This window comes from Mauremys mutica, chromosome 9, assembly GCF_020497125.1.
Source record: "Mauremys mutica isolate MM-2020 ecotype Southern chromosome 9, ASM2049712v1, whole genome shotgun sequence".
NCBI classification, from domain to species: Eukaryota; Metazoa; Chordata; order Testudines; family Geoemydidae; genus Mauremys; species Mauremys mutica.
In genome coordinates, this window is record NC_059080.1 from 5680774 (window position 1) to 5701026 (window position 20253).

A 20253-nucleotide genomic window follows, 5' to 3' on the forward strand; every position below is an offset into this window, starting at 1 on the left:
GTTTTTGTGATGTAAGACACCTGTCTACTAGGAATTGGACTGAGAGCACTAGTTCATTTTGCAAAGGCAGCCATACAGCTGTCATATGATAGTAGCTTTCATTATCCACCCATCTGAAGTTGACTCGAACCTATGACCTTGAGGTAATAAAATATAGAGCCTTGGATTTTTCCCTTGAGCTATCCTTAGACTTGCTGATTTTACTACATGGATGAGCCTCCTGTCTATTAACATGTTTAAATCTTGAGGATAAATTGCAAATTGTAATTGTAATGTCAATGTTCAGTAATTTGCAAAATGCGTTATGCATTTGGGACATCGGTTCTTTCAGCAAGAGTCGATAATTCCTGCTAGTTCAGATATTTCCAGCAGATGTCACTATTTACATCTTAAATATCAGGTACACTTAAAATTGGCTATCTGCAGTTTGCTGTCATTAAGCTTTACTTTAGATATAGACAGAATGTATTTTTCTAAGGAAAAAAGGCTGCTATTTATTTAAAATTTAAATTAATAAACCAGTCAAGTCAATAGTGACTGTTATGGATCCAGGACACTTACTTTTCAAAAGTAAACTAAGCCCATTTCTTAAATAGTAATGGCTTCATGATTTGTTATGCACCTGCATTGTTTTAGGTTGGCCACTGTTTTGTCAGTCTGATCTTGCAGCCTGCACACTGAGGAGACAGAAGTCTGCACTCTGTTCTACAGCAGTTGACTTTTGGTAATGACGCCATGATAGACTGACATCTTAACCCATTTTGAAGGGTTGGGCTTTCAGACCTGTGCAAAAATACACATTTGTGCACTTGCTGTTTGCATACAGCACATACAAAAGTTCAGTTGGATGCTAAAATAGTAAATTGCGCACAGTTTTCTGAAAATATGATCCAGCGAATCATGACCTATTTACTAAATTGTGAGATGGTAACTTCACGGAGTAGTTTGATGAACTCACATGAAGAGGTGAGTTCAATCTTATGTTGTATAATTTTACTCTGAAGAACACTGATCAATATAAACTGTGCCCAAAAACATTGCACATAATTCAAAAATTACAGGCAGTGAATAGTATAAAATAAGTTACAGAGAAGGACAAAGTCATAAAATAAAGCAGTCAGAAGAAGAGATTGAAGAGTATAAGGCGGGGAAAAGACCTGTATCTAAGGTGAAGACTGGAGTCAAGTAGATTATGCATACTCACTAATTTTAGGAAGTGGCATCAAAACCTTTACTCCTCCAAAGCCATTTTTTTGTTTAATCGTTTTGTTTCAACTTGTTTATAGGAAAATGATATAAAGTGGGCTTCCAGATGGGACTACATCTTGGAGTCTATGCCACATACCAACATTCAGTGGTTTAGGTAAAAATTTTAATTTATGGAGTGACTAAATCTTGCAGTGAAGCACAAAGATCTTGTCCTGCAGTTTTCAGGATATGTAACTCTTACATGTAAAATGAAGTCTGTTAGTTTCCAAGCAAATGAACTTCCTTGTTTCAATATATGAAGTAACTTTTATCAGTCTTGGATCTCTTGAGAGCAGCTAAAGTATTGTATGTCACCAAAGCAATGTGCCATTAGTATCCAAAAGTAAAGTAAAAACATGGAGGTTACTTTATCATCCTGTTCTGCAGAGCTTTGGGAAGGTGACTGCCCATCAGTTTTCTTACCATTACTATCTGGCTTACTCTGATGTACAGATCTTTATTTGGTAAAGTTTTGTTTTTAATATTAGCTGCTGCTGTTAAATACAAAAAATACAATCAGTGAGCTTTTTTGGTACATTCTTTAGCATAAAAAAAACTGTTTCTGAATTAATGTATAATTTGTACAATAAAGAGGAAAATGCTGTGCTGTACATAAATGCTAAAAAAGCAATATATATTATATATGAAATAATTCATCTGATAGTTAATATGTAACTAATTTGTTTAATGGAATTACATAGATTTGATTATTTCATATATATAAAATCCATTTGGTAAAAACCAGTTGGCTTGAGATTATCTAGAATTCTCTGCTCTTCGGCAGAATGGCTTTGCAGAGGTTTTCCTATTTGTTATATAGAAGTATGGCATATTATTATAATTTATTTTTTCTGTGGAGGAAAACAGTACAATTAAAATACCTGACATAATGACTTACCCAAAAACTTGATATCCAAAAATGTGCTTCAGACTTTAGATGTGCACATATTATGGCTATTGTAGTGCATATGCTGAAGTCTGAAAAAGCGGATAGAAACATTGAATTTTTCTTTATCTACAGCATAATGAATTCCCTCGTAATTGTTCTCTTCTTATCTGGCATGGTGGCTATGATCATACTGAGGACTCTTCATAAAGATATTGCAAGATACAACCAAATTGACTCTTCTGTGAGTAGAACTCTTACGGTTTTTAGATGATCTCATTTTCTATGAAGAAAAATAATCTATTAACTACAGTTTTGAATGCAGTCTGGGGGTCAGTATAAGTAATACGTAGACATATCAGCTCTTTGGGAGTAATAAATAGCCTTACTAAAATTTCAGATTGTCTAAAGAAGGGAGTATTTGGTGTAGATATGGTTAAGAGGCTCGATTTTTTTTACCTCGATTTGACAAACTTTTAATGTGGAAGGACAAACTTTAGGGGTAAGCAAAGGTGAGGTGTGGGTGCTACTCAGATATTTCAGAGAACTTAATGTTGAGTGCCTGTGCACATACTTGGATGCCTAGTGAGGGACACTAACAAGTAAATCTCTAATGCATCAAGTGATGGCTACAAAGGCAAGCTGAGAATTTCTGTACTGCTATATGTAGGTTTCTGAGAGTCCATTGTAATGGTAAAAACCAAAATCATTCTGCTTCTCTTACTGGTTAAATTTATCAACCTGAAGTGAATTTGGTACAACTTTGTTCCTTTTTAAAAAATGCAAATGTGCTCTCTGAAGTCCTATCATAATCTTAATGAAATATTTTATTAACAGGTTTATTTGATTTGTGCACTTGATGGGGAAAGGACTACTTCTACATTTTAAATCCTAAAGCATGAGGTTCATGGACATAAAACATCGTTTAGAGAGTTGTTTTCTAGTAATCGTCAGTTGTAGATGTACACCTCTTCATTTTAAGGCCTAAACATTGCATATTTCAAACCTACTTGTTTTACAGGTTTGAAATACCAAGCTTGCAGTAGGACATTGAATTTTTATCAATAGTGGTCTAACTGCAATTTCATCTAGATGGTGGGACCAGGTTCAGCTCTGGCATAAGCAGATGGAACTCCCATTTTAGTGGAGTTGTATTGAAAACAACAGTTGAACTTTCTCATAGGCAGTGTGGCTCTAAGTCCAATGCAGTATTTCTTTTAGGGTACATCTACACTGCAATAAAAAAACCTGTGATAGCAAGTCTGAGCTTGGGTCAATTGACTTGGGCTTGTGGGGCTCAAAATATCAGTGCAGACACTTTGGCTTGGGCTGGAGCCTGGGCTCTTTAAAACCACCCCTTTGCTTCTTAGTAGGCTTACTAAAAATCCAACTCCATTGAGTGAGGAGTGCTCTGGTTCACATAAGACAAATCAGGGGCTCAGGTTGCCCAGCTTGATTTGATTTTTTCAGACATACAGCACAGATAATGAATCAACTTTCAGAGCAAAGTTGGTGATGGTACCAGAATCTGCTGTTTTCCAAGGAAAGTATTTTTGCTGACTAATTTCTCATGGGAAATCTAACTCATGTACTTTCACTGGTTAAACCTTTCCAAATGTGCCAATAGAAAGTGTTTGCCTCGTCCCCTGTTGGATTGGAATAGAAGGCATGCATTTAGGAAGTCCATCCTGGAAAAAGGGATATTTATTTATTCAGTTGAACTAAATTAAAAATAAGCATTTGTTTCCGGCAACAACCTTTAAACCAATGCTTTGTTTACTTACTGGTTTATGAAAAAAGGCTTAGTAAGGATAACAGAAACTTCTTGCTTTTGGAAATGAGAACCAGATTTATGTGGACTCCCATAGCAAAGTGCACTGTACTTTTGGGAAAAGAGCAACTAGAAGACTTCTGTCCTGGAGAAGAATGTATTATTATACTGAGTTTGGAAGCGTTTCATCCATGTTGTACCTTTATAATCATGTTCCCTGTTCCCTGACTCTGGATCTATGGTTTCTGTTTCCCTGCCAACATAACACTTGCTGTAAAACTGTTTTCTAAACACATTTTAAAAAAGAAAAATCCCACTTCTAGCATACCCTCAGCTCTTGAGAGTAATTTATCAACAAGGTGAACACAAAGCTCCTCACACTGGGAAGATGATAAAACGTTTCAGGGGAAATGAAGAGATGTCTTTGTCACTAACTAAGCTGCTGTGTGTTGTCATGCAGTTCTGTTTCCCTTCCTTCCCACCTCTTTTCTGTGAATGTTTGTTTGACTTTTGGTACGAAACACCCCAGGGAAATATTTACTGATTACATTTAGGCTGGATGACGTGTAAGGAACCCAGCATTCTTTGTCTGAATGAGGCACAGGTATTTTAGCATGGGCCAAATTTGTTGGAAACCACCAGTTTTTCAGAGTTGGCTGCTGCTTAGTTCCTCCAGATTGATAGTTTATTTAGCAACATGACAGCAACATGGTGAAGAACACTATGGTCTCAACTCAAGAATTAACAGGCAAGATATTTGGAGCAGAGAGAGCCCAAATTTGCACTTACGAAGTAAAGCAAAAAACCTGTCATTCCTTACTGTTATAGTTACTGAGACTGAGATACTTTGAGACAAGCGAAAGAGATAAGTTTTTTTTAAATCAACGTGAACTGCTGTATTCCAAGTTAAATTAAATGGAATGTTTTGTTTTGCTTTATGTTCACATTGACCTTCTGAGGATCTTTGCTAATTACATTGTTTCTCTGCCACTCTCAAAGGCAAGTAGTTTCATCATAAATCTTGCCTATTTCTTTCAGTAAACCATGAGGGGACAGTAAAATCAGTGAGTGATGAATCAATGCAATTAGTCTGTCTTTGGAACCAAACTGAAAGTTAATCAAACTTTGAAAGCATGTTTCACATCTTGCATGTATTCACTGCTGAATTATGTATATTTAATAAAGATGTTTCTATTATGCAGGAAGATGCTCAAGAGGAATTTGGTTGGAAGTTGGTTCATGGAGATGTATTTAGACCTCCAAGGAAGGGAATGCTGTTATCTGTCTTCTTGGGTCAAGGAACGCAAATTTTCATTATGACATTTATTACTCTATGTAAGTATCATTAGGTTTATTAAAATTACGTCCTTACACTCTGTTAGTGTAATTGTAAGAAACAAGAAATGATTTCTGGCATCGCTGTCTATCCTTTTTACTGGTAGCAAAGTCCTTTATTTAAGAAAAGAAAAATACACTTGCTTATAGTAACGACCCAGATCACTGTAATAACACTATTGCAAATAGTGTTTTGAGCATTTTCGCAGCATCTCTCTATTAGGGCTAATTCACATGCTCTAGATCTATAGAAGTGACGTAGCCCCAGTCCAAATCCCCTTTTAAGAGTTGTTAAAAATATACTAGAAGTCCACACTTACTCCTCATGGTCCAATAATACCTGGACCCAGTAAGGTAAGTTCAAACACGTTTAATCAAAGCTCTAACACTTTCCGGAACACATTTTTTTCTGATAAATTTGATGCAACAGCCTTTCCGAAATAAGAACTTGAGTATGTGCCAGTAAAATGGCACTGAGACAGTGCTCATGTAACTTGAGCTTGGTACAAACACCTAGATACAACCATAACATTGTAATCTCCTACAAATTAGTATATTTCATTGTTTCATATAAATCTTTTACAACTCCCTTTGTTACTGCACAGTAAAATACTGGAACATACTGAGGTTTATATGTTTTTATAGCACTTTGTATTAAATCATTTGTTCTAAATTGTATGTACCAGCAAAACATTATCTTCCATATATCTTGATGCCAAGCAAAAAAAAAATTCTTTGATTAAATGTTTCAGACCAGAGAACTGGTCTACAGTAAATACAGATAGAAGTCCAGATAAAATGGTAGCAAATTCAGACTGACCTTCAGTACTCACTGTTATCAATAAACATCTTATGCAGGAAAAAAGGGTAGCCTGTTTTCCTTTTTAGCATAGGTCGTTAAGCAGAAGAGTTAGTATACACTTGTCCTTGATCCTCCTCTAAAATATATTCTTGCCATATTTAACAGCATACTGTAAGATGTTGGCTTTCCCTTCTGGCTTGTTTTTAAGCTTTAATTTTAATAAAGATTCCTGTGTGGTGCTGAGCATGAACAAGGAACCATCAGTTCTGTAGCTTTTGACTCCCATAGAGCATAGACTTGCCAGTGGCCTGAAGGCTGATTATGTAGCTGTTCTGCCAAGACCATTATCAATAAACAACAAGGAAAACTTCATAAAGTCTAGACGATGGTGACGATTTTTCTGCCTTGTTGATTGTTCATTAAAAGTAGAAATGAATATCTTATGGGGAGAGGAATAACTTTTGTATTCAAGTTTTTAAATTTAAAAAAAAAATCACATCAACAAAATCCCAATAGTCTTTGACTAGCCCGAGTTAGGGTACCCATGTACAGGTTGGCGAAACAAATCAATAATGTAAGGTGTATGATTATAATTCTGGGTTTCTAACATTCTGTTGGCCTTCTTCTGTTTTTAGAGTTTAAAAAGTTGGTCAATTATTTTTAACAGTGAAAATAGCAACTTTGTCTTTCCACTTCATCAGTTCTTTTTTTTGTTAGAAGATCAGAATATGAAAATGTTCACCCCAACTCACTTCATTCCTAGCTGACTAACATTTCACACCGAGCATTACTTTTCTGAGTTCTAGTTCAGCATCCTTTTCTCTCTTCCTAATGTGTTTAAATGTAAGTATAATAACTTACCTTTTTATGTCTTCATAAATTGGTCCTTCCAAATCCATGACAGCTCTTGGAGTCTATTTCCAAATACAAAAATTTCACATACCACCAGTTGCAGGAGTCTGTAACTGAATAACTGCCGTTCAACTTGGGGGTTGCCCTTGCAGTTTGTTCAAGAACTCCAACTCCCCCTCCCCCTTTTTTTTCCTTTTTAAATACGGGGACCTTATTTTCCAGATGGTCCACCTTGTTCCTGAGGAGCTGTGATAGCCTTTGTCTGGAGTTTAAAGTTTCTAAATCAGTTACTTGAAGATCCAGTCCTGTTATCTTCATGCTTCTTATAACTACCTTTTTAAAACTTAAATCACTGCCTTTTACTACTCTGGGCCTATTTTTCTGGGCAACTCTTGTGGCATGTATTAAACTATTATGGTTGCCTATGCAGTAAATGTACTCTTACAGAAGCATCATTCTTTAAGCTTTTGAAAGCTGATTTCCAAGCTGAAATCTCATGGTATAGTTGTTGGAGAAGCAGAGACTTCAACCATATGCCTCTCTTGAAGCCTTTTAGCCACAAGAATCTTTGCCTTTTGAGAATGAGGTGAAAATGTCCACGCATTTGGTTCAGAGTTATGCCCAGACTGGTGTGCAGTTATGACTAGTTGGTATGTGTGTGTATGTTAACATACACACATACTGTCTCAGTGAACTGGATAAACCTGTGGGCTATGGTGTACGTTCTACAATTTGCTAATAAAATGTGTTGACAAATGGCTTATTCTTTCTTTTCACATCTTTAGTTCTAGCTTGCCTTGGCTTTCTTTCTCCTGCCAACCGAGGAGCTTTGATGACCTGTGCAGTTGTACTGTGGGTCTTGCTGGGTACTCCTGCTGGTTATGTATCTGCTAGAATGTATAAAAGTAAGTACCATTGCTTATTTCGTATGATACAGCATGTTAAATTCAGAATTGCCAGGCATTATATGTAATTCTAGTTGGAGCTGATGTCTCAGATATCAGATCTGCTCCTTGCTGTCATACTGCAAAATATTTATAAAAGGTGTTACGTTTGAAACTATAGTAATGATTTTTACGTATTCCTCAGCATTTCGAGGCGAAAAGTGGAAGACAAATGTTTTGCTGACAGCTCTGTTGTGCCCTGGGTTAGTACTTTTTGTTCCTTACTCTTTTGAAACTGTTCTTTTCTGTATTCTTGTATATAACTCAATTACCACAAATAAAGAAAAATACTGATTTCTTAGCACAGAACTCTTTTTCAAGGGCTGTGCCATTGCCTTTATTGCTTCCCTACTTGATTTTCCTTTCTACACAGAACATCTTAGAGTGGGAAGAAAAGCTTGTAAATCACAGCCTGCATTTGGAGAATTTGTGAATTGCATAATGTTCTAGAGCATGGCTTCTCAACCTAGGGGTCACGACCACCCTCCCTTTCTTCATAAGTAGTCCCAACACTATGGAGGTGGGGCCTGAAACATGGGTTTTTGTTGTTGTAAGATGAGGTCGTGGCATGGAAAAACTTGTGAACCATTGACTTAGTTGTATTGTTGCTGATTTAGTTAATCCCGATGCAATACAACTGCTCTTATGTTACAGCATTGAGTATTTTCTAGATAATCATGTTAACATAGTAGGGACTATATTTCATTGTGAATGCATGGCTTATTATGGTGGCTTTTTGGAAAGGCTATTCTGTCTAGGGCACCTTTGTAAATCAGGGCTAGATCCTATCCCCATTGAAGTCAGTCACACACTATTCATACTTAATATACGGAAAGTAGGGTTAGATCTGAGATTGTACCACATTAGTAAGGAACTAAATTTACAAATACTTTATCTTGTTCTTTGTATCTTGAATATATTGGAATGTTCTTCTGGTGAAACTATTTAATAGGGACATTAATGTTCTATACAAAATTATTTTTATGACTAAAATAGCAGCTATGTTCTACTGCAGTGAATAATCTTGCTAAAGACGGGACAAGAGAATAGTTCATGAAGAACAATATGATGCTCTGCATGTATAGCTTTTAAAATTGGGTTTCGGAACATTTCATTTGGAAACTAGGGTTTCGGCTATGTTTTTATGTCTATGTACCTAAAAATATCATCATTTAAAATTAATGTTGTATAGACAATTGTACTGGAAACCTTAGAGGTAATTTGAAGTGGTCCTTTAAGACAGAAGGTTGCCTATTAGAGGTAGTCCTTGGCACAGCTTTCTGGGTGGGTGGGTGTGTGGTAGAGTGGAAAATAAATGTATATAGGAGATTATTAGTGAATAGCTAAATTAATTTTTCTGATGTGTTCAATAAATATCTTGAATTTGGCTTCAGATTTTTATTCTAGATAACCTATTTCAGAATGGAGTTTAACAAGATCTGTTTTCAGTAGAAGTCTCTATCTTTGAATGAAGACAGATGAAAAATAGAATTAATAAAACATGGCTTGGTTTGAATAAACTAGAATTGGATCGAATGAAACCTGATGTATTGGGTAACAACTGAATCTGTAGTATTTCTGTGTGGAAATCTTATTCCTAAACAAAATGTGCTTCAGTCTCCCTGCTGTCATTTAGATATCTTCACAGTGCAGAGGGTATTTATCTGTAGAAAAAACATCATGCTGATAATTTAAACTCCAGAATATATTCAGTTTCATAGAGGAAGCAGAATGATTGGGATTGGTAAAACAAGAACAGATGTCTTGATTATGCTGTGCTTGTTCAGTGAAACTGCATAATGTCATAAACAGCCCAAGGCAGTTATATACTCAGTAGACTGAGTTTATATACAGAGTATTTTTCCTTTATCTTTGGAAGGGAAGAAGCAGAGATTGGATTACTGACATGGACAAGATCTAAAATATACCATGCAGGGTTTGCTTTAACTGCATTTGATTGCACGTTTATAGGATGCTACTCACAGAAGTATTTGGGAACCATTTGTGCAATGGCTTTCCCACTGCTTTTGTTTTGCATGATGTTGTTCAATACAGTGGAATGTGTAGCTTCCTCTGAGACTAGTGTAAATTCTGTTTCAAGAATTCTTCCATATGAGTCCCAGTGAATGGTTCGTTTGGCAATGCCCTTTCCTGGGACTGATGCTTCTCCTGTACCCTGGATGGTGAGAATCGATGCAGGTTCCCAGATGAGGTTCTCTGTCAATGTATTTTATTGCTTTATTACTCGATGAGACGTGTTTGAAATCTTAATCACTCCTCTCAAATAATTTAAACTGGATTTCAGTTTCATTTGTTGAAAGGATTTTCAGAAAGCAGGTGGAGAGGGTGCAGGAGAGCATGACGTAAATCTTGTTAATTTCCAAAATCGAAGTCTTTAAAACTTTTTTTTTTTTTTTTTTTGAATGAAGGAAAGGTTTCGAGGAATAAAATGGGGTGAGGAAGTTGTTTGCTTTGTGACATAATTCTACACTAAAAGTGCAAGAAGACTGTCAAGGGGGGAAGGATAGCTCAGTGGTTTGAGCATTGGCCTGCTAAACCCAGGGCTGTGAGTTCAATCCTTGAGGAGGCCACTTAGGGATCTGGGGCAAAAATTGGTCCTGCTAGTGAAGGCAGGGGGCTGGACTCAATGACCTTTCAAGGTCCCTTCCAGTTCTAGGAGATTGGTATATCTCCAATTATAAATAAATAAATAAATAAAGAGGACTTCTTCAGGCTTAGAAAACCAGCCTTTAGGGGTTAGCAAACTCTGAATAGTCTTTGTTTTTATAGATTTTGAAAAAATGAAGGTATCGTGCTGATTAAATCAAAGAAATAACACACTCTTGCTTCAGTAGCTTAGCTCCTTTTGAAACTGCGAATCTCTTAAAATAGTATAAAGATGTAATGTTGTTGAACTAGCACACTTTTTTTTTTTGTTCACTTTTTGTGTATTGTGTCCCACTGCTGAAGAGAGATTTGGCTGTAACAATAAGCTTTTTCTAAGATTAGCCTGTGGTAGCCCTGATGTAGTTCGTGGTATCTTGAACAGTGGGTTTTGCCAGCAATGACTGAATTTGGCAGAAGGAATAACAGGCTCATTAGAAAAGAGCTATTTAAAAGCATTACCAGACAATTAGCAGTGATGGGAAAGGAAGGGCTGGCAAAATACAATACAGTCAAGAGAGTATTTGCTAAAACACACCATGTACCGTTTTTTGTGATAGTCTCTTCATGTTCCCTTGGTTTATTTATAGCCAATTAAAGGTCTTCGAAATAAGTGGCCTTGTTGCTAAAAGACCCTAAAGATTAAAAACAACTAGCTGTTAAAAGTGATAATTACCACTTTTTATGTATTAGCGGTGAAACAATATAGCATGACTAGAGAATGAAATAGATTACAAGTGAATATTCATAATCCTTTAGTTTTATGAACCGCCTTAAAATATTTAATTCTCTTCTGATTTTATGCTGCTAATGAGAATTGTGGCTTTTTTTTTTTCAGAATTGTCTTTGCTGATTTCTTCATTATGAATCTGATCCTGTGGGTGAAGGGATCATCAGCTGCCATCCCCTTTGGTACACTGGTTGCTATCCTGGCAATGTGGTTTGGAATTTCCGTCCCATTAACCTTCATTGGTGCATATTTTGGATTCAAAGAAAAGGTAGTTTTTGAGTACATTGTTTAAGGGTGTCTTATCTGCCACTCAGCAGAATACCACTACTGTTCTAACATTAAGTGTTTATCCATGCGGTGTTAGTGTGTTAGCTGTCAACATCAAAACAACAAAATTTGGCTAAGATGCATATGGCTGTCCATTCCGAAATGAACTGTTTTCCAACTTCTGATCTTTTTGTATGGTGGACAAGAATACAAACTGATTTTCAAAATATTTTTCTGGCCATTCAGGATCTCTCTTCTAAGAACACATCTTTATTGACATTCCTCTTGTCTACACAGTATGTGTGCTATAGTCCTCTGAATTGTTAACACATCTAGAAGAAAATCAGTAATTCCATCAAAAACTAAAGACCTCTCCCTTCTACATGTTGAAATTTACTAGGTCACCACTGAAGTGGAATTTCCAAAAAAATCACTGTTTGTTGGTTTGTGTATTAGTTTGTAATCTTCAGAGATGTGGCTTATGGCTAAGGCTGCAAGTTTGTCACGGAAGTCACAGATTCTGTGACTTTCTGTGACTTCTGCAGTGGCCAGCAACAGCAGTTTGGGTGTGTGGAAGGGGGCTCAGGGCTAGGGGTTGAGGGTGGGGGGCTCCCCGGCTCCCACTGGCATGACTCTGCAGCTACTAGGCGGTGGAGGCGCCAGGGGGCTCTGCATGCTGCCAGTGCCTGCATGTCCTGCCCCCCGCAGCTGCCATTGGCTGCGGTTCCCAGTTAATGGGAGCTGCGCAGCCAGCGCTTATGGTGGGAGCAGCGCGCGGAGACCCCTGAACTCTCCACCACTTAGGAGCTGCAGGGACACGGAGTCAGGTAGGGAGCTCCTGCCAACCCCCGCTCCCAGCGGCAGTCCCGTGCCGCTGTTGCCCTCCCCCAGCACCAGCAAGCATGGCCTGGCTCTCCTCCCCTAGCACCAGTGGGGTCCTGGGCCACCTCCTGCAGTGCCCCCGGACCACCCCACCCCGTGCACTTGCAGCCCCCCGCCCAAGTTTTAGTTAGGGGTTTATAGGAAAAGTCATGGACAGCTCACTGGCCATGAATTTTTGTTTACTGCCTGTGACCTGTCCAGAACTTTTACTAAAAATATCTGAGAGTAGAACGTAGCCTTACTTATGGCACAGTTTATGGATAAATATAATGGGAGAGTTAAGCATGTCAAGTTCCAACGAGCTGATATTAGGAAAAAATCATCTTAAGTGTCTTTTAATGCTATGCATCCGAAGAAGTGAGCTGCAGCTCACGAAAGCTCATGCTAAAATAAATTTGTTAGTCTTTAAGGTGCCACAAGTACTCCTGTTCTTTTTGTAGATACAGACTAACACGGCTGCTACTCTGAAACCTTTAATTCTTTTAACACTTTCCTATCTTACCTTGTTACTATGTTATTTCCAGTTTTGTCTTTTTTTTAATTTGTATTAATTTCTCTCAAAGCCTATTGAACACCCAGTTCGTACAAACCAGATTCCTCGTCAGATCCCGGAGCAGTCGTTTTTCACAAAGCCGTTGCCTGGTATCATCATGGGCGGCATCTTGCCATTTGGTTGTATTTTTATTCAGCTTTTTTTCATTCTAAATAGTATTTGGTGAGTATTGTATCTTTGCTTGATAGGTAGGCTGGGCTGTCAGCTCAAAAATGCAGGGCCGCTCGGGGGGGGGGGGGGGGGCGGCAAGTGGGGCAATTTGCCCCAGGCCCTGGGCCCCGCAGGGGCCTTATGAGCCACTCTGGGTTTTCGGTGGCGGGCCCTTCACTCACACCCGGTCTTCGTCGGCGGGTCCTTCAGTGCAGCGGAAGACACGGAGCAAGTTAAGGACCCGCCGCTGAAGTGCTGCCGAAGCCTCGGAGCACCGCCCGGTGAGTACAAACGCCGCTAGTGGCGGGGTGGGGGGAAAAAAAAGCCACGATCGGCGGCACTTAGGCTGCTCTACCTCTGCGGCTTCGTTCTTCGGCAGCGGGTCCTTCCCTCCGAGAGGGACCCTCCGCTGAATTGTCGCCGAAGACCCGGCCCTGCCCCAGGCCCCCTGAATCCTCTGGGCGGCCCTGCAAAAATGAAAATGTAAAGTAAGCATGGAGAACCCAAACCAATGGATTCAGAAAAATCAGGAGGGAGACATGAAGGAATTTGCCAGTATTCTTTTTGTGAAACATCTTTAAATTATAGTAATTGCATCCTTCTAATTATTACATAGATTTAATGCTTCTTCCCACATCTCATAAAAAAGATACTTATGCACTTGGTAGGAAAGGGTGCATTTTTGTATGGTCAAGTGTTTAGATGACCCTTTAACTGGAGTAAGAATGATTTGTCTAGGGATAGGAGTCTGGGAGTGGAGGAGCAACTGTTAGAAGGTGTAACATGGTGAAATTGGACAGCTGGAGGACTAATTGCAGCAATGTGAAGGAGGCAGATGTTAAGCTGAAGAGCAGCACAAGAGAGAGGCCCTGAGAATTGAAATCATGATAGTACCTTACTAGTGAGAACAGTCCTTGACAGAAAGGTGAGGGGAAAAGAATGATTTCCCTGGCCTATGTAATCAGGGTCTAATTGTTTTTTACAAAACTATGCTATAGCTTTGAGGTGCCCTTCCCCTGACTTTAACAATGAAACTGTGTAAGCAGTATATTTACTCATGAAGGTAGAGGGATAGCAGGTACAGGCTGAAGATTTGTAGGATGATGTCAACAGTGCAGACAAAGCCTGTTCTGTTTTCTGATTACTTATTTCTTAGGTATGTAACACAAAAAAGAGTGAACACTAATTTGACAGATTTCTTTTGTGTGTTTTAGGTCCCATCAAATGTACTACATGTTTGGTTTCCTGTTCTTAGTGTTTATAATTCTTCTTATTACGTGTTCTGAGGCTACAGTCTTGCTGTGCTATTTCCATCTATGTGCAGAGGTAAATGAACATATTATTTTGATGCATATATCATGACAGCACAATGCATAGCTAGCTGGGACGTGTCAGAGTGAAGTTTGTAAGGATGCCTATGGAGGGCCACCTCTGCAAAATGCTGGACACTGTGGACTATGTGGGTATATTGTCAGGATTCTGTATAGCGATTGTATGTACCTTTGGCCTGGTTATGTTGTTGGCCTATGTTTTGTAATATATACAAGTTAAATTTTCAAAAAAGGCAATTTTTGCCTTGTCACTGCAGCTAGCAGTGCAAGCTCTCGTTTTATGCCCCGGAATGGTCCTGTAGTAGTAGAGGAGCCACAAAATAAGAAATGACACTCCAGCTGGTCTGGCAGAGGTATACTTTTTAATGTTATGAACAGCTTGATTTAAGTCAACTGTTGGGCGTGACATATCAGTGCTCAGCTTTGGAGGCTTTATGACGCTAATATCCAGCATGGCATGACAAAGTCATCAGTATAAAGGGGGAGAGATGTTGCTTTCAAACTGACCTCTAATGAGGTATTTTACACTGTGTGGTTTTAGTAATTTTGTCCTTACTGAAAAGGGCTACCTAAATATTTTCTAGCCATCTCCAACAAAATGATTCTTGTGGTATAAAGAAAGTGAAATCAGATTCAAAGCTAACACTTTTGCAAAAAGTTTGACACATTCTCAACTATGTGTATTTAAAATAACAGTGCAAGAATGAAGTCCCATTTGTGATTGTTCCTTGTAAATCATGAGTTAAGGTTTCCAATATGCTGTGGCCAGTGTAACTTATAATTGCTCTGCAGTTTCAGTACCAAATTTGCTTAACTTCGCATGCCATCCAACATAGTGTATACACTTATCCCTTCTTGAGGGTACACTCATCAAGGGGTGTGAATGTTGGCAATTTTTGCAGACTTTTGAAGAGTTGGTCCTTAACCACAGTGTTCATTTCCAGTCTCGAATGCTATAGTTGTGCTGTGCAGTTAAACTACTATTGTGTTGCCCCTTGTGGATGCGTTTCTGTGGTGGCTACTTGTACCATATATATGTAAACTTGCAAGGTGCTTTGGGATCCTGGAGGGTGAGAGCTGCTACACATCAGTGAAATTGTTTAAATGAATTAATAGTTACTTGTTAACACATTACCCTGTGTAAATATATAATTCTGCAACTTTTTTTAAAATCTACAAAACAAAACAAAAATTAGTTAAGTCCCCAGCATGTTCTCCTGAGACTTTGTAGACTGAACAGACATTTGCTGTAGTTCCCCTGGATAACAGAATTTCATGTTCATAGTTGAAACATCCTGACATAATTGACTTTGAGAAAGAAATAGCAATTGGAAAAGCATAATTTTAATGAAAAGGAGTTTAAGCAACAGTATGAGTATAGAAATATGCCAAGAATTAATTTAATATTTCATAAAATTGTAAATAGTGCTTTGCTTTGAAATAAAAGTGCAGTTTTAGTTTTGTACTTGGATTTTTTCCTGAGATGGCTTATTATTTCTTTCAGGATTATCATTGGTGGTGGAGATCGTTCTTAACGAGCAGCTTTACAGCCGTTTATCTTTTCATCTATGCGGTTCATTACTTCTTCTCTAAACTCCAAATAACGGGAACAGCTAGTACCATTTTATACTTTGGGTATACTATGATCATGGTTTTGATATTTTTCCTTTTTACAGGTAAGTGCAGCATTATCGGTGAAATTCAGTGCAATGGTTTCAGGACTTCTGGGTTGCTGTTTTCTGATCATTATAGCCAGAGTCAAGTTAACACTTGTTTGGCAGAAACCAGCAATTTTTATATTAAATATGGTTTGTCTGCTGCTACCATTATTCACTCACCCAACAATATGCACACTAGGGACATAACAGTATAGATAATGTATTGTTCCTGACCTGAAGATCTATAATCTAATTTGCAGTGATTCTTTTCTAACTTGTTAAGTTTCCTTGATTATTGCATTGTAGTGTAACAGGGATCTAAAAACATTATAGATTTACATTTTCAAAATGCCCTTGATAGAAAAGCTTTTATATTGGAAATTCCTTAGGAAGTCACAACATGAAAGGAATTTTTTTTTTATATATATATATATATATATATATATATAACGTAAATGAAAGGTAAGAAACAGAGACTAAAAATGAGAATGGCCTTTGCTAGAAGGATGAATGTGGGACTGGAAGATTTAATCCTGACATGCTGACACTAACTGTTGCAAGTCGCTCAACATCTTGATGTGTGTTCACAGTGTGTAAAATGGGGCTAACATGTACCTAATTAATCCTTACAACGGATAATATTTGTAGAGGTTTTGAAAATGTAAAGTTATCTGAATGCTAAATATAACTATTACTAAATGTAAAGGTTTTAAACTGCAAATATTACACGCAGTGTATAAGGACTGGACATTTTTATTTTCAACTTCTTTAACTTGATAATGAATGCAAGATGTCCAAATATTCACATGGTAGTGAACTGGTATTGAGTATGTGATAGAAACCGAATACCTAGAGCCGTCAGATACTTGAAATGCCAGATGGTAAAGCAGATGCGATGTTGCATAACTTGCATTTGCAAAGAAGAAAAGAGGGGTTAGGAATCTGTTGAACAAAACTTGCCCAACCCCCCTCTCCCTTCTCCCCTGCCCCCCCCCCCCAAAAAGTTTGGGGAGGAGTTGCACATCTTGGGAGTTCTGAATCTATTAAAATGAGGCAAATGGGGTACTGAAGCACATTGTTAGACAGTGTGGGGACACTTCCAGTGTTGTGCTGTTGAGATGCAGGCAGGACCTCACCTACTGCGGTCTACTACAGTGGTTCTCAAACATTTGTACTGGTGACTGCTTTCACATAGCAAGCCTCTGAGTGTGATTCCCCTCTTATAAATTAAAAACACGGTGTTAAATATATAAAAACATTATAAATGCTGGAGGCAAAGCAGGGTTTGGGATGGAGGCTGACAGCTCGTGACCCTCCCCCATGTAGCCTGGTGAGCCCCTGAGGGGTCCTGACCCCCAGTTTGAGAATCCCTGGTCTATTAGAATGTACTTTTCTCATATCTTCTGATGTAATTAAACTTGGAGCATAATGTGACTAGACGTTAGTTTTCTCATAGAGGATGAAGAATGTGTGAATTTTATTGATTGCATCATCAGCTTTTTTCCTCAGCCCCAGAAAAGGCCAGGGGTTGTGAGGTCCAGGTTCAGCAGAAAGGTCTTTAGTGCTGCAGTGAGTCAGCAAGCACTTGGCTAATCCAAGAAATCACCTCCTGCACTGATGTTCGATGGGTGCATGCTATGGAGACTTCTAGGTGGTTATTCGCATCTGGCTTCCCCCATTTGTTCAAGAGAAGGGTCTAAATCTGGCCTCTTGTGACTGTGGCTGTAACTTTTAGAACTTAGAAAGGCAGGATGGCTCAGTGGTTGGGGTACAAGTCTGGGATTTCAGAGACATGGGTTCTATTCCCTGCTGTGCTACAGACTTCCTTTGTAACCTTGGACAATTTACTAAGGGCTGGTCTACGCTAAGTTGACCTAAATCTTGGGAGCAAAGTGATAGGACTTTCTTAGATCCCCATCTCTTCTTGGAAGATCCTCATTTCTATGATTTTTTTTTTTAATTGTTCTGAATGTAATCATAGAATCTCAGGGTTGGAAGGGACCTCAGGAGGTCATCTAGTCCAACCCCCTGCTCAAAGCAGGACCAAACCCACCTAAATCATCCCAGCCAAATCATCCCAGCCAATATTTTGGATGCACTCAGGGTTGCTTACACCACCAACCTAAGTTGCTTCTCTGTTGCTGCCCTGCACCACGTTCTCTGCCGTCACTAGACTTGCTGAGATTAAGTTCATCGGAGTCCGTTCCAATTTGTTGCTTGCCATACACTAGTTGTGGAGAGAAGTGGATTTGGTGCCTGGCTACTTAGTGGGATAACTTCAAATCCTGTTGGAGAGAAGGAACTTTTGCTTGCTAAATTTGGATCTGCTGCCGCACTTCGATCTATGATTAAGACCTCTGTAATTTTATTCTGTGGAAACCTGAAGAAAAGTGGTAAAAAGGCAAATGTCTATGAATGAAGAATGAGATGCCAGGTAGAATTTGCCACCATTTTAAAAAGAGGAGTATTTAGGGTAATAAAACTTCACACACCATAGACTTCCAAACAGAGAGCCATACTTTGAAATGTGGCCTCTGAAATTACTCATGCGAACTGGGCATCTGCTACAGAATTTTCCTAATATTCATAAGCAAGTGGTGTCAAGTGTAATTTTGGGGCCTGACCTGAAAATTTGGCCCAGAAAGCTTCATACCAAAGAGGAAAGGCTCTTGTGCAAACAAACAGGTTCAAAAACAAGGTGCAATGCTCTTCATGCTCAGGCTCACATCTTTCTAATAATCTTTCATTATCATGGTGCTGCAAGATGTAGAGTTCACACAGTCCGACCTTACATGTGGCATTTCACTTTGAATCCCAAAGCACAAATGGTAGAATTATAGAGAAAATGCCTTGTGTATATAGAGGGTTATTTTGAACTGTGACTACTGATGTTAATTTGTAGTATCCTGTTACTGACGAGCTACAAGACACTGACAGATAACTCATTGCTAGCTCTAAAAGACATCTTCCTGCTTATTGAAAACCACTGCAAATATTTATATTCACTTAACTTAGATCTAGAATTATAGAAATGTAGGAGTGGAAGGGAGCTTGATAGATCATTTAGTCCAGTCTTTTGCACTGAGGCAGGGCTAGGTATATATGGCCACATCGCACACAACTGTCTCTAGGCAGTTTTTCTCCTGTATTTTCCTGGGCACTGTAAAAGTTGGTGGGGTTTTTTTCTTACTATTTAAGCCCTGCAACTGGTTGAATGACCATCTGAGGTAACAAAACAGCACTGTGCATGCTAGAATTAGCAAGGAGTATTAGTGCATGTGTTTCTGAGCAAAGGGAGCAAATATCCTGTGTAAGTTATGTTTTAATGAAGTTAGCTGCCATGTATTTGCTATGGTTTTTTTCCTTCTCATTATTTACACCCTGCTGAAGTCGGTCTCTCCTCCTGTTTTCATGGTGGGAGAGGAGGGGAAGGCTGTGGATTGTATCTTTTTTGTGGTATTGAGTCTCTTAAAAGTGAAAACTGAGAAGGATTTAATTCTTCCAATTTTAAATTATTAGAAAGCAAACATGGAATGTGGCATGTTGCCAGTTAAACCCTGCTTAAATCCTGGCAAAACAGAGAAGCTCCAGATGTCTGCTGTAATTTACAAAAAAAGAAATCTATAGTTAAAAATGTTTTAATTATTTTTAAACTAAAGCAATATGTTAATGTGTCTGGGTTTTAGCATAGGTTAGCTGCTACTCTGCCAATTTCAATTTCAACTTACAAGATGTAAATTGGTAGAATTAAAAATATCCTTTTCACATATAAAATGATAATTGAAATTGTCATGGCAGCAGCTGAAATGGTATTAAGAGCTTCAGATGTGTTGATCCTGGAGTCCTTAATGGGAAGGCCAATGAGGCTTGAAAAACTACAATAATGTCTAATTCTGTTATTTTCATGTGTTAACTTTTATAGAACCACATTAATAGTAGTATTGCTTTCTATAACCATTTCATGACAAAAGTCACTATGGAATCACATTACTTTAGGTAGTGACTGTTTTTCCAAATTCTATACTTTGTAAGTTAAAAATGGCTTGTATATTTAAATTTGTGAGCAATTTTGAGTTTGAGTTCTTGATAAACTAAAAATCTGTTTTTTGAGTTTTATCCTCTCTAATAATTTAACAATCTGTACTTTGGGTGGATAGTAAACTACTGTACCTAGACAATC

The 20253-nt window shown here is 38.3% G+C and overlaps 1 protein-coding gene across 1 annotated transcript in view; it reads left to right on the forward strand.

Moving 5' to 3' along the window:
* Nucleotides 1-20253, forward strand: part of LOC123377551 (transmembrane 9 superfamily member 2-like) — a 38933-nt gene that overhangs the window by 11788 nt on the left and 6892 nt on the right. Inside the window, exons 8-16 of the mRNA XM_045030597.1 lie at nucleotides 1287-1363; nucleotides 2270-2378; nucleotides 5108-5240; nucleotides 7680-7799; nucleotides 7984-8041; nucleotides 11341-11500; nucleotides 12945-13096; nucleotides 14299-14410; nucleotides 15920-16091. Coding sequence (XP_044886532.1) covers nucleotides 1287-1363; nucleotides 2270-2378; nucleotides 5108-5240; nucleotides 7680-7799; nucleotides 7984-8041; nucleotides 11341-11500; nucleotides 12945-13096; nucleotides 14299-14410; nucleotides 15920-16091 — 1093 coding nt within the window. The remainder of the gene's footprint in view (nucleotides 1-1286; nucleotides 1364-2269; nucleotides 2379-5107; nucleotides 5241-7679; nucleotides 7800-7983; nucleotides 8042-11340; nucleotides 11501-12944; nucleotides 13097-14298; nucleotides 14411-15919; nucleotides 16092-20253) is intronic.